This window comes from Egretta garzetta, unplaced genomic scaffold (genome assembly GCF_000687185.1).
Source record: "Egretta garzetta isolate BGI_Z169 unplaced genomic scaffold, ASM68718v1 scaffold83, whole genome shotgun sequence".
Lineage (NCBI taxonomy): Eukaryota > Metazoa > Chordata > Aves > Pelecaniformes > Ardeidae > Egretta > Egretta garzetta.
Window position 1 is genome coordinate 90728 of NW_009259105.1, and position 12687 is coordinate 103414.

At 44.8% G+C, this 12687-nt stretch overlaps 2 protein-coding genes across 5 annotated transcripts in view; both read right to left on the reverse strand.

Moving 5' to 3' along the window:
* PLD6 (phospholipase D family member 6) overlaps window positions 1–1201 on the reverse strand; it is a 4201-nt gene extending 3000 nt beyond the window's left edge. Inside the window, exons 1-2 of the mRNA XM_035890866.1 lie at window positions 1087–1201; window positions 674–742 (exon numbers count right to left, since the gene is read on the reverse strand). Coding sequence (XP_035746759.1) covers window positions 674–742; window positions 1087–1201 — 184 coding nt within the window. The remainder of the gene's footprint in view (window positions 1–673; window positions 743–1086) is intronic.
* On the reverse strand, window positions 237–12681 carry FLCN (folliculin). 4 transcript variants are annotated; one of them, XR_004841515.1, is made up of 12 exons: window positions 12023–12681; window positions 11079–11225; window positions 10175–10396; window positions 9527–9687; window positions 8662–8753; window positions 7717–7907; window positions 6427–6540; window positions 5986–6109; window positions 5503–5634; window positions 3793–3898; window positions 2295–2981; window positions 237–737 (listed from the first exon to the last, which is right to left on the reverse strand). XR_004841515.1 is itself a non-coding variant. In XM_009635308.2 (11 exons), exons 1-11 carry the CDS (start codon window positions 12269–12271, stop codon window positions 2780–2782), a joined length of 1740 nt encoding a protein of 579 aa, XP_009633603.1. In that variant the 5' UTR covers window positions 12272–12681; the 3' UTR covers window positions 813–2779. The 4 variants fall into 4 exon arrangements, 1 of the variants encoding a protein (XP_009633603.1); XR_004841514.1 differs by having other exon boundaries at window positions 237–742; XR_004841516.1 differs by having other exon boundaries at window positions 735–804.
* Window positions 12682–12687: the final 6 nt, after the last annotated feature.

Here is a 12687-nt window from a genome sequence, read left to right on the forward strand (position 1 = left end):
GCCAGGTTGGACGGGGCTGTGAGCAACCTGATCTGGTTAGCGGTGTCCCTGCTCCTGCAGGGGGCTTGGACTAGATGACCTCTAGGGGTCCCTTCCAACCCAAAACATTCTATGATACTTTAGGCTGGATCCTGCCAGGATGGCGGGGGGGAGCAGGGCACTGGTGCTGGGGCTGCTCCCACCTCCCTTCCCCCTGTAGGCTGCTCAGCCATGCAGAGAAGGAAATCACACCGGAATAAAGAACCATCCTGCTTTAATCAGTTTGTCTTTAAGGCATACCGTTTAGAGGGAAGGAGGGTGGTGAAAGATGGCTGCGGACATGCTTTTTTTGTTAATTAAGTTGTACACATTCCAGCTATCGCTGACGGCAAAAGGAGCACCCGTGGCCTAATCTGCGAGCTGCAGGAACTTGCCCAGGCAATTACTTGGTAATCCAATGTATAGATCTGTTCTGGCAGGCAAGCACGTCTGGTTTTTTTATGCTACGCAGGAGCCCTGGGTTCACAAACTTAGCAACTCTTCCCCCTTCTATCCTGGGGGTATTTTATAAGCGTTAAGTTAGTCATTTCCTTGCCCCAGCTCAAAAATGCAAAGTTATCCAGAGTCCGGTTGTCCATGACACAGCCCTTTCTCCGATCAGGACTGAGACGGATTGACATTGCCTACAACTCACCGCTTACACAAGCGCAAGGAAGAAGAAGATGAAGCCTCAGGCTTGGCCTTGTCACCACCTTCTTCTGTTCTGGAAGAAACCACACTTCTGTTCAGAAACACAGGCTTTGCTAATGCGTGCTTACAGATGAACTGTGGGTTAGAGACGAGGTTTTAATGTTGGATGTCATGGGAGAGCTATTCTTTAAAAAGATAAAAACAGCTGAGCAGTCAAGAAGGTCTAAATGCCAAATAATGTCTTACCTGTTGTGTTACGCAGCTCTGAAATGGACCAGAATAGCTTTCAAGTACGAAAATAAAGAGTATTCCATCATGTAAAAGGTAGCCCCAAGAGTGAGCACTGACCTAGCACTGGAAATGCGGATTTACTAGTCCGCGCTTTCCTAGTTACTTCTGTCGCTTTTGTCCCACTACCAGTGGGCTTCGTTCTTCCCTCACGACTAGCACCTAGCACATCGGAAGCAAGATACACGTGTGATTCAAAGCTTCCTTTCCTGTGGGTAGAGCTTGAGCACCTCTTTTGTCTCATGTTTCCTTACTGACAACGCAAGCCTTTTTGCAAACCCTGAAGTTAAACAAGTGGTTGGTTTTTGAAGGAACAGAGCAATGCCTTTTTCCAAGCATCTGTTTGCTGTTGGAATATCCTGCGGTTGTTTATGTCCAGTCAAGCATTTTCAATTAATGTATCTGAGCACCTCTTGCTCCATATGTACAAGACACTAATACACACAAAGTTAAAAGACCTGTTAAATTCTGTAAATTAGATCAAGGCTAAGATGCAGGAATAACCTTGTGGATCAACAACCCCCACGCACACGTTGAAAATCAACACAAAACCAGGCTTTGTCCATTTTACAAAAATAGCTCTTAATGAGATTTAATGCCTGTTGCCATTTTACAGATGTTCCAGACAAAAATCAACCTGCATATTTTATAGATGAGAACAGAACTCGTGACAAGTTGGAACATCCCCTCTGAGCTCCAGTCTTGTCTGAATGAGTGTAGAAGGTCACCTGGTAAAACCTGCCTCTGGCTTGTTAAAAATGTCTACAGTAACGTCAAGTTTTCCCAACAATGATCCAGGGGCGGGGGGGAAAGACAAAAAAAAGACTTCACAACAGAAACAGTAATTCCTTACAAGACAGATAAGGAGTATCTGTTTAGGTAATTAAAAAAAATGCACCAATGTTTCCATGAACTATTAAGCAAAAATGGCTACTATAGAGTTATATAAGAAGGGAGCACCTACAGGTTGGATCGTTTCTGCTTAACTTAATTAGGAAGCTAGAAAACTGTTTCCGAAGACAGAACACCAGCAACCTTATCCTGGCGAGGTTATCTTTGTTACCTGGAAGTTTTGCAACCACAGGCAAAACAAGGCGAATATCTTACCCTCTAGAGAGGCAAAGCAGGCTGCATTTTGATACTTCTTATATTACAATTTTCCCTCCCAGACAAGATTTCCAAAGCAAATGCTGAAACCGTCTCAAGTTAAGATATAAATAAATAACGTGGAGTGACAGGACTCCAATAGGATACCCTGACTTATGCTACAGCAGAAAATAGTCTCTTCTTAAATCCGAGCATAAAGTGGTTTGAAATAATTTACACGTGATCCATACCCTGTGACGTGTCACTTATTTTTGGTTCTTGTTCTCTCAGGCATTGAGGCAATTTGTGTGGGATTCAGAGAGATTAACTGTATCCGCTCGCAGGAGTTCTCGATGTTGTCACAGGTATCCGAGCCTTGCCAATGAAATCTAAAATGGAGGTCTACTGCCACAGCATAATGCTTAACGAGAACAGTACGGGGCTTTCATTAATTCACGCTGCTTCTTTGAGTGTCGCTGTATTTTAGTCTTGAGCGTGGAGGTCTAGACTTAGAGTTGAGTTTCAGGACAGACAGCAGCACTATTTATTAGCACGTAATTAGTCCAGTCTCACAGCAATTAGAAAAGACTCGAGTCAACTCTTCAAGTTAGTTTGAGGACCAGAAGAATAGCGATGAAGTTTCACCACCCGCCTAACGCACATGCTGCAGGCTCGGCAGTGGTAACTTGGGGTTCCCTGCGATTATCCGAAGGCAGCAAGTGAGGTTGAGCACCCTTTAGTTCCGGGACTCTGAGGAGGTTGGGCTGCGAACTGTTGACATCAGGTGGGACTTGTACGTCTTGCTCAGGCCAGTCATCCAGAACTTGAGCAGCTTGACGTTGTCCTCCTCTGCAGCTCCCAGAATGCTCAGCAGCTTTTGGGTATCCTCCTTGGGTCTGCTGTCCACTTTAGTGAATTTAAAGAGGACCTTCACTTTACTGCAGAAACAAGAGACTCCTGTCACTATTACAATGGACTTGCATCAAGCAGGGAACGAGCAGAAATTGTAGCTTCTCTCGGTACCTACTGCAATGAAACGTTAATAAAAGCTTTAAAAAAAAAAAAAAAAAAAAAAAAAAAAGCTTTCCATTCCATGGAAACCATTCTCATGTTTTGAATGAATGTGGCGGGAAGAAGAGTACAAGAAAAGGGGGGATGGATTAGGTAGCATTTTCAGTAGTGATATGCGTAATTCTAGTCTGGTTTTTCATTCCAGCGCAAAGTAAAACAATTAATTGTGACAACTGGGAGCCTCCCGGGGGGACACATCTAGCGCCCATCTGGCCTTCAGGTAAATTCACAAAATTTAATGTTCCATGAATTATTTCACATGACTGCCCGGTCTTCCTTTATAACTACTTGCACCTTGAAACGTAGTGCCTGAAGGCGCAATCGTGACATCTGCTTGGCATGTTATCTGCACTGGAATATACCGCATATTGACAGGAATATATATATATATTTGCATACTTAATCCTCATAACGTATATAAGGCAGACAAGTATTGTCACGCAGGTAACCTACAGATGCATGAGCTGAGGCATAAAAGTTAAGAACTGCTGAAAGCCAAAAAGAGAGTTAGGACCAGGGTACAACAACTCTGATACTCTTTGCTCCCAACAGTAAAGCCATCTAGCATCAATACTACAGCAGGAGCTACCCAACTACAAGTTTGGCCTGCACCCTGCTGTAACTGTTCCAGGATTAGTGCCAAAACCCCTTCTCTGAAAGCAAAGCTGTCGTACTTACTTCATCCACTCTTCCTTTAGGCAAACAAGGCACTGATCCACAACATCTACAGAAAGGTTCTGGTTGGTCAGGGCAGCTTCGATCTTGTTCAAGATTGTAGGGCCAACTACAGGATGAGAAAGAGGGAAAAAAGAGCGAGAATGAAGACACGCAAGCTATAGGTTACCCGCTTACACCCGTACTAGTAATTGTTAGCGAGGACGAGTCCATTTATTCAGGGACCTGGCCCTGAATACCTGCTGGAATTACAGACAAGAATACACATTTGTTCTACCTCTTCCTCCTTTCAAGAGCCCTAGTCTGCACTCATTTTTTACCGGTACTTTGGTCTGGTGCATTCATGCAGCTTCCTCCATCTGCAGAAAGCTACACTATTAATAACAGCACAGCCAATTTCAACAGAATCAGGCTTGATTAGCTCACAGATAATAATCTTCCTCGAGCCAGGAAGAAACCTACCTATTCTGCAAGGTGGAAAAATATACTCCCCAGCAGCCCGCCGTGATTTCATTTCCATGGAAGAGGAGCTAAAGCTCATCCCGCTAGAAAAACATCTGATCCAAGAAGCAGCATGGAATTTTTTGAAGGATCCTGCGACACGCACACAGGTTCAGGGGCCTTTGTTTTCTTCAGACCCACTTTTAAACTGTTGTTTAGATTTTGTTGTTTCTAGTTCCATAGCAAAAGCTCATTGAAAAATGCGAAGTTATTAAAAAGCTTTATGCATTGTACAATATAAATACATATAAAAATATAACCCCTCAATTTTAAAGTCTCCACTTACTCTTGATTTAACGTTTCTCTTCTTACGGGCAGTTCCAGGATACTTAGTAAAAAAACTAACCAACAAGCAACCCAAGGCATTCCTCTCCTGGACCACTTTTTGGAATTCCCTAGGAGGCTTTTATTCCCAGTAGTCCATGGCCTAGTAAGTTTGATGCTGCGACAGAGAAAAGACTTTTCAATGACTATTTTTGTCCAGAAGATTCTGGACGTGCCACTGGTTGGACACAAAGCAGACTACTGTAATTATACGTGTGGGACCTACAACAGCTGCTGGAGCACAGGAAGAACTCTACAGAGGGAGTAAGTCTCTGCTTTGTATTGCACCTGTATCTTCAGAGGACAGAGCAGGAAGGATTTAGCTATCTGACGAGTCTTCTGAGACAGTCAACGAGGCTAATTCATCTAAATTAAGACTTTTCAGAAAACACGAGACTGATGGACCTGACTCAGATCACATCTAGGTGCAAGTGCTCAAGTCTGTGAACAAAGTAGGCAAAGAAAAAACCACTGGGCATTTCTGTATCAGTCATACTCATCGATCAAGTGGAACACGGGAGATGAGTAACATCATGGTCCTTATAGGCTAGACTTACTCAAAATAAACACAGAACTATTCCAGGATAGAAAACGTTCATTGTGGGTTACAGAAGAACTTCCCTATAATTGCTACTATACACGTCACAGGATTCGTTTCTCATTTCTGAAAATTAATAAGCAAAATGCTGATCTGGTAAAGCAAATCCTTTATAATTCAACAGACTGTGGTAAACCTCACCTCAAACAGCAATACCCCCGTCGTATACTGACCTGGCTTCTACTCAGACTTAAGGGCCAGTATATGAACAGCATAAAAAAAATAGTTAAAGATCAAGATACTCTTTTAATCTCAGCGATACAGGTTCTTTCTGCTTTCAAATCACCCACCTCGATCTGCTGCAACAGGGCTACCACTGGTGACAACAAACTCGTACTTGTTGAGGGACTGCTCATCATCAAACAGAGTTGGGTAGAGACTGGAGCGGGTAGCAGTGCGAACTTCCACAAGGACTGCAAACTCTAGAGCAACAAGAGCACAAAAGAACATTAACTGTAGCCCAGATTCTCAAATACAGCTACACACCCTGCTCCGAGAAAGCACAGCTCTGTCAGCTTACAATATTTGACCCAGCATTAACCTGTCCTCAATAGGAACCAGGACTGTCAGCGCTTAAAGCGGGTGTCACACCTTTCAATACTGATCAGGCAAGGATCCGGGGAAAACAAAATGAAGCGGTACAGGTTTTAGTTCATGCAGCACTGTTAGCCTATGTGCTAATACTTAATTAAAAAAAACCCAAAATAACAAATTCTTGTGTCCTTTAACATCAGATGGTAGGGAAACGAGAGGGTTCTGCAACAGGTTCTTACCAGATGACAGGATGTGGGACGGGATTTGGACGTGTGGGCTAAGCCCTAGGAAGTTACAGCGATATGCCTCTTCATACTGGTCACTGTAGGGGATGATCCGCACACAACCAACAGGCAGCATGGTCTAGAGAAGGAAAGAAATGTGTCAAGAGAAACACTGGAGCTAAACCAGTAAAGTACAATTTGCTCCCTGACCTTCCCAGGGCCAGCCAAGACTGATGCTGATGCTCCTGATTTGGGGGATCAGAAGTATCCTACTCAGCTTGAAAGTCTATGTAGCTGCTGAGGATAACCAAGACATCCAAAGGCTGAGGGGTGTTTTTTTTTGGTTTGGTGGGTGTCTTTTGATTTACATGTCAGACACAGGACATTACAAAGGGTGAACTACTAGAGAAATACACGTGAAAATACACAGCCAGGAAACAAAGGAAAAGTTTCTACCCGTAGCACGTCAAAAGCAGACTGGACAAGATCCACGTCTCGAGCTTTCCAGATGACTTGGTTCCCCATCAGAACATGCCAGGCCAGCATGCGGAATGCTGATGCCCCAAGAACCTGGGAAAAAAAAATAAAATAAATAAACCACTGTTCTGCATTGAAAATTGATGAAATGTCCAATTTGCCCTGTCAAAAACATGGCTGCCACAGAAGAAAACGGCTGGAACTGAACAGCAGAAACAAACATGGGAATTTAGCAGGTCTTGTGGGGAGTCATAACTCTAAACCACAGCACCGTGATGGAGTATTGCTTTGACAGGTGCGACAGGCGTCAGAACTGTCATGCAAAGCGATATTTGCCCCCAGCTACCATTTCAAGAACAAACAACAGCAAAGTACCACTTTGCCAGCACGTCTAACCACTGATCCAATTCAGTACCAAGCACCTTAAGAGCAGTTTCATTTCTAGGTTGCTCCAAATTCTTCAGTGCTCTGGCTAGACCGCACCAATCAGCCCACTTGTTGGCCAGTCAGCGGTTTTGGCAAGATGGACACAGGCCCGTTTGGAATGGGACTGAACAGCTTCTGTTAGATGATAGCAACTTTCAGGCATTTCTCTGATCTGGGTTACGTTCACAACAGTGATTCAGGCAGGAGAGAGTAAACAATATTCTTAGACAAGCCTCCAAAGGCGCACCCTTACACGGCACAGTGGTGTAGTTCAATAGCTTCAAGCATTCCAAATTAGGAGACAGTAGAACAAAAGGAGGCTAAAGACACAAAGCAGGTATTCATCAGGAGAGTCCAGGCAAACAAGCTGGAGTGAGACTGTGAGTCAAATGCGCTGAACCTTCCCCCTCAGCCAGGTAACTGGAAGCACTGGGTAAAAGCTTGATCTGTACAGAAGCATTTGTTTGTAAATTATTTTTTCCCCCTCTGAAACGCTTTTGTTTTAAACAATACTTGGCTTTGAAGATGCTGCATGACCTCTGTATTAAATTACCGTCACTGCTCTTGGGAAGAAGTGCAGAATTTGAGAGAAATCATATGATCCCATCCCACATGACCGATGATCACTAGAGGCCCACGTGATCTCAGAGGAAGGGAGCGTCCTCAGAGACGCAGTTAACACCGTATTACTAGCTGTGTAGGCAGTGTGTTGAAGACAGAACCAGGAAAGAAGTGCAGACTGCAGGAAATAAATGCGTCTTTTCAAAAAAAAAAAAAAAAAAGGTCACTGGGAGAAGAAGAGGTGGTGAATTCAGCATCAGAGTAACTGTGCTCCTCTCTTACCTGTCTCATGTGCCTGAGAGAGCGAAAGACAGACAACCTTCTGTGAGCTACATTCCAGCTGTTGCAATCCGGCATCAGAGATGTTTCAGGTGAGCATTTAGACAGCTCCTGTCCTTCCACAACATCTGGCTGGGAAGAAGGCTTCTCTTCTTCCTCGGAACCATCCCAGCCTTCTGACTCTTCTTTCAGGTCTAACAAGAAGAAGGTAGGGTGGTCATAAAAATTGCTGCTCTCTAGGTACGGGAACTGCCTCAGAAGTGCCGACACACACTGCAGCCAACTGCTTTTGGCTGTACGTGGGGAGACAGAGTTCAGAACATGGTAACTGAAATTATTAGCGGCACAGACACACCAGAGGTGCTAATGAAGTTTCATAGTTCAGATATACAATAACCACTGAAGGTTATTGTTTTCATCTTCTACAGAACACAAAGTCGCATCTTTTAACCAGCTGCATGTTCTCTATTCTTGCTTTAAAGGTTATGGCCAAAGTTTTGAGGCAGGTTTTGTAGATTCGCATCTAAATGGATTAATAAAAATAATCCAATGCGAGAAAAAATTAGGATCCTTTAACTTTAGAAGTTTTGTAGAAAAAGGAGCAAGAATAAAGCTCCATACATTGTGACTGCAAATTCTTCTGGCCATAGAGATTCATTGGGAGGGCCAACCCAGATGGAGAGAACAATAACCATGATGATGCAACATTCCTACACAAGTAACAAAGATGACACGTGCGTGCAAAGAGCCTACAAGGCCAATGGCCTTGATTTCACATTTCTGTCAGAGTCATCTCCATTTGGGAGAGCACATCAGCCACTGCAGAGACTACTACTAAGGTAAGGTCCGAGAGAGATGGCTGTGCTACGATGCTGACAAAAGGATTTGGCATTTTACCATCCAAAGCATTCTCAGAGGGTCTTCCAGCTCCGGGAACTTCTATCTCACCTGCAAGTTTTTCCATCTGAACGAGGGTGTCTTCTGTTGGCGCTCCCTCCAGAAGCTTCTCTGTAAGTCGGCTGCCACAAGCTTTCAAAAGCCTGGAGACATTGAAAGAAACAGAAATAGCATTCATTAGGCCTGCTTGCTAGGTGCAAAAATCCAGTAAGAAACCTGGTGCGATGAGCTCAACAAAAAAATCAACCACAAACTTTCCTTCCAACACATCTCTATGCTTTCCTCAGTGTGGTAACTATCAACGCATCTTACAACCGCTGCCACTCGAAGTCAGAGAAAGGCCTACCACTTTGCCATTACTTTGTGCAACACACTTATCCCCCATCCAAGTCACATGCCAGTGTTGCAACCCTGTCTGTGGCATCTTTCCAGGGAAGTCTGATGAGCAAGTCAGGCGCTGGAGCAACCAGTCTCCCACAGAAATACGACTGTGCCAAACGGCTGCACCTCCCACACTGCCTATCACAATACAGGGGCACTTCCAGGTGAACCACCACTGTACCTCAAGTGTGAATCTGGGGTACAATACACCCAGCGTAGGAGCATCTTTTCTTGCTTTCTTCCATATTTACTGTTATACGGCAAAGCCTTTCGATCTAGACATGCTTTCCATTAGCGACCACATTAGTAAGTTTACTTCACAGCAACAAGAATTTTTTTTTGTCCTAAAGGCTTCAGCAGGCTGCTGCCTCTCTGTGTTTAACTCCTTCCAATTCAGAGGCTATGTAGCGAAGCCCAACTTATTACCTCAAGAAAAATATACCCAAACACCCAAATCGCATTTCCACCCTTTCAGGCCACGGCAATATTCTCTTCATCAAGGAGTTGCAGAAGCTAGATACACAAGTGGCATTACCAAGCAAAGGAGGTATGCAAACATGCCCACAGGTTTTCATCGTTGGTCAGCGATGTTAAGGAGCGGGCTGCATTGCCGTTTCGCTGGTGCAGGAAGGGAGTGAAGGCCGTGTTCATCCGCTGGGCACGCTGAGGGCACCCATACTGCTCTGCTTCGAACACCTACACCAGAGAAGAAGGGCAGTATAAGAGACTGAAAAAGATAAAATGCTTACATAAAACTGAGCCAAAAAAACCCTACAAAAATATGAAGTGAAAAGGGTTCACATGCAATCATGCAAAATACATTGTAAATCATGGGAAAAGAGAGGGAAGGGACATCTTACTCTTCAATTGACTAAAACTTATCATTAAGTAACACTTGTGCTCCAAAACCATTGTCCTTCACAACTTCAGTTACTTAAATTTCTAAGAGAGCTATTGTCTAGCAGTTAGGTCTGTGAAAAGCGCTATGACTGGCTTAAAATGAGAGAGGCACCCTGCTCCTTCTCTCCTACACCCCCAGATACGTGCCGTCCTCTTGTCCCTTGTCACCCTTAATGACCGCCCTGGATGCAATGAGCTGGGTCAGCTTTTTGACTCAGCTGTAAATGAACTATCATAATGTTTTACTAACGTCAAGTCAAATGGACTCCGTGCACTGGCCTACCTTAAGTGCTTTGCCCTGAAGCTCATCAATGATGCCTCTGATTTTTCCCAACAAGAAAGGCCAGGAGTTGATGAGGTAAATCCGGTCCATCATGATAGTGATGATGCTGTACCAGCGCTGGAAACCTCGAGCCAGGCTGTCTTTGATAAAGAAGGTGTGGCTGAACACAAAACCATGTTGTTCATCTCCAAAAAAAATAGGGCCTTCACGTCCTGGGCAGACCTGAAGGGGAGGGACACATACACCAAAGTAGTTATGCACATCCCACAGCTGAAACAGTAATAAACTGAACAAAGCTTCCTGCTCTTTGTAACACACATGTGGTGAATCAAACAAGCCTTTTTTAGGCTACGATCCAAAACCTGGGGTCAAACAGACCTCCAGAGGTATCCTACAAACACTACAGACCCTTCAATTTAACTGTATTTTAAGAATTCAGCCCCATTCAACCACGATACTGTTAAGAATCCTCACAGGATTTTGCTGATCCTGATGCACAAATGCTCATCAATCTGTAAGGTTCTCCCTTCACTTCTATGAGATGCTGAATGTTAATGGTCTACAAAGATCAAATACTTCTTGGCACTAAACAACAGATGCCAATGTTTTTACACAACCAGTTTATCTTACAAAGAAAAACAATCAACACATAGGAGGAAAAACAAGAAAGGGAAATTTTTGGTCCCACAAGGTGAGAGGAAGGAACCCTCGAGGTTATCAAAGATCAACTTAAAGATTACAACCAATCCTGGAATGAACAGACTTGCGTGTCTGTCTTTCCACCTCCGTTCCCTCCCTGCTTCAGGTTGCACAGAGCAGCCAGGATCAGTGAAGCACTATCTTGGATTTGAAATGATACATAAGGCCATGAACAGGTTTTCTCCCTGTAGTTCAAGACAGTTACCTCACAGCTCAGACTGCGAACACAGGCCTGGCGCACGATGCTGAACAGCTGGGGGTGGTTTGGGTGTTGGTGACTCACGTACTTGATTGAAGTTTCTTTGTCGTGGCTGACATATCCAGGATGTCCTCCTGCAAGAGAGCGGCAACCCTGAAGACAGAAAAGCAAATCCAGCCATAAATGAGCATGCAGTTACCTAAGGTTCCCAAAGGCCTCTGCGTATTTCCCTATGTTTTGAAGGGAATGTTACACACAGAGGTAACACCACAAATACTCATATGACAAGAAATACAGGTCAGGGTCAGGATCTGAACCCAGCTCCTCACACAGAACTCTGTGTGATATACTTCCTACACTCTTATGCTCATTTTCCACTGTTTCATTTGATGATGAACTTGGTGCTGGCTCTACCAAGTGGTAAAATTCAGTTAACAGCAGCTGTGAAACCAACTGGCCTAACAAAACTGGTCATAACCTAAAAGGAAGCAAATAACAAATACCTCAGAACAAGTACTAACACTAGACAAGCATGAGAGCAACTGAGAACACACATTTTCTCTATTGTTTTAATTGCTTTTGTGGTTTTTTTTCTCATTTCCTAATCAATGCTGCTCTTAAAACGACTATTAATAAATGATCAGACCTATTTTAATAAAGTAAATGCTCTTCAAGGATGAGGAAAGCGTTTCTCAGCCATAAGAGAATCACAGGATCATAGGACTTGAAGAGACCTCAAGACACCACCTTGTCAAGGTCTATCATCCGCGTTATAGATCATTACAGTTTATGAGGACTTGGAGATCTTCCGGTACTAGCAGTCACATAAAAAACAAGTGCACTTATTTTTTTTTATTTTCTTTTTCTCTCTTAAACAATTCAAGGGAATCCAGGAGCCCTTTAGTTAAGCCAAGGGCCACTGATATCCGGACACAGATCTTCACACTTGCCTCACACATGTCTGACTTCTTTGGCCCTGGGCTGCTGGAGTCTGCGCTGGCACCTTCTGCCGGGCTGTGCGAGCGGATCCGACTGCTCATCTGAATGCCACCTTCTTCCTCTTCTGCCGGCTCATTCTGCCCAGAGATGTCCCCGCTGCTTGCGCCTTGGGGAAGCGGTGAATGTAGAACCTCAGTACAAAAGAGGGTGCGAGGACCGTGGAGCTCACAAAAGTGGCAGAGGGCAACAATAGCATTCATAGTGAGAGCTCAGCGCATACGTCAGGCCTCCTGCAGGCAAGGGAGGAAGCACACGGTATCAGATATTAAAGCATCTCTTAGGCCTGACTAGTGCAAGTCTTGCTCCACGCCCCTCCAGGAGCGGCTGGCCTTAAGCTCAGCCTAAGGGACCAGCACAGCTCCACCACGGGGTGACCTGAGCAAGGGCTGGCCCTTCGTGCCCTGATGGGATGGGCCTAGAGCAGACCGGTCCCCCCGTGCCCGGGTCCCTGACTCTGAGACGGGGCACCTCAGGCCCCACGGGGGTGGAACGGGACTGGACCGGGGCCCCCGTGCCCGGACACCTCTGCTCTTACAGGGACAGGTCGGGGTCTGACAGACCAGACCTCCCGGCCCGAACACCTCGGGCCCAGCGCAGTTTCCCCCTGCCCGGAGGC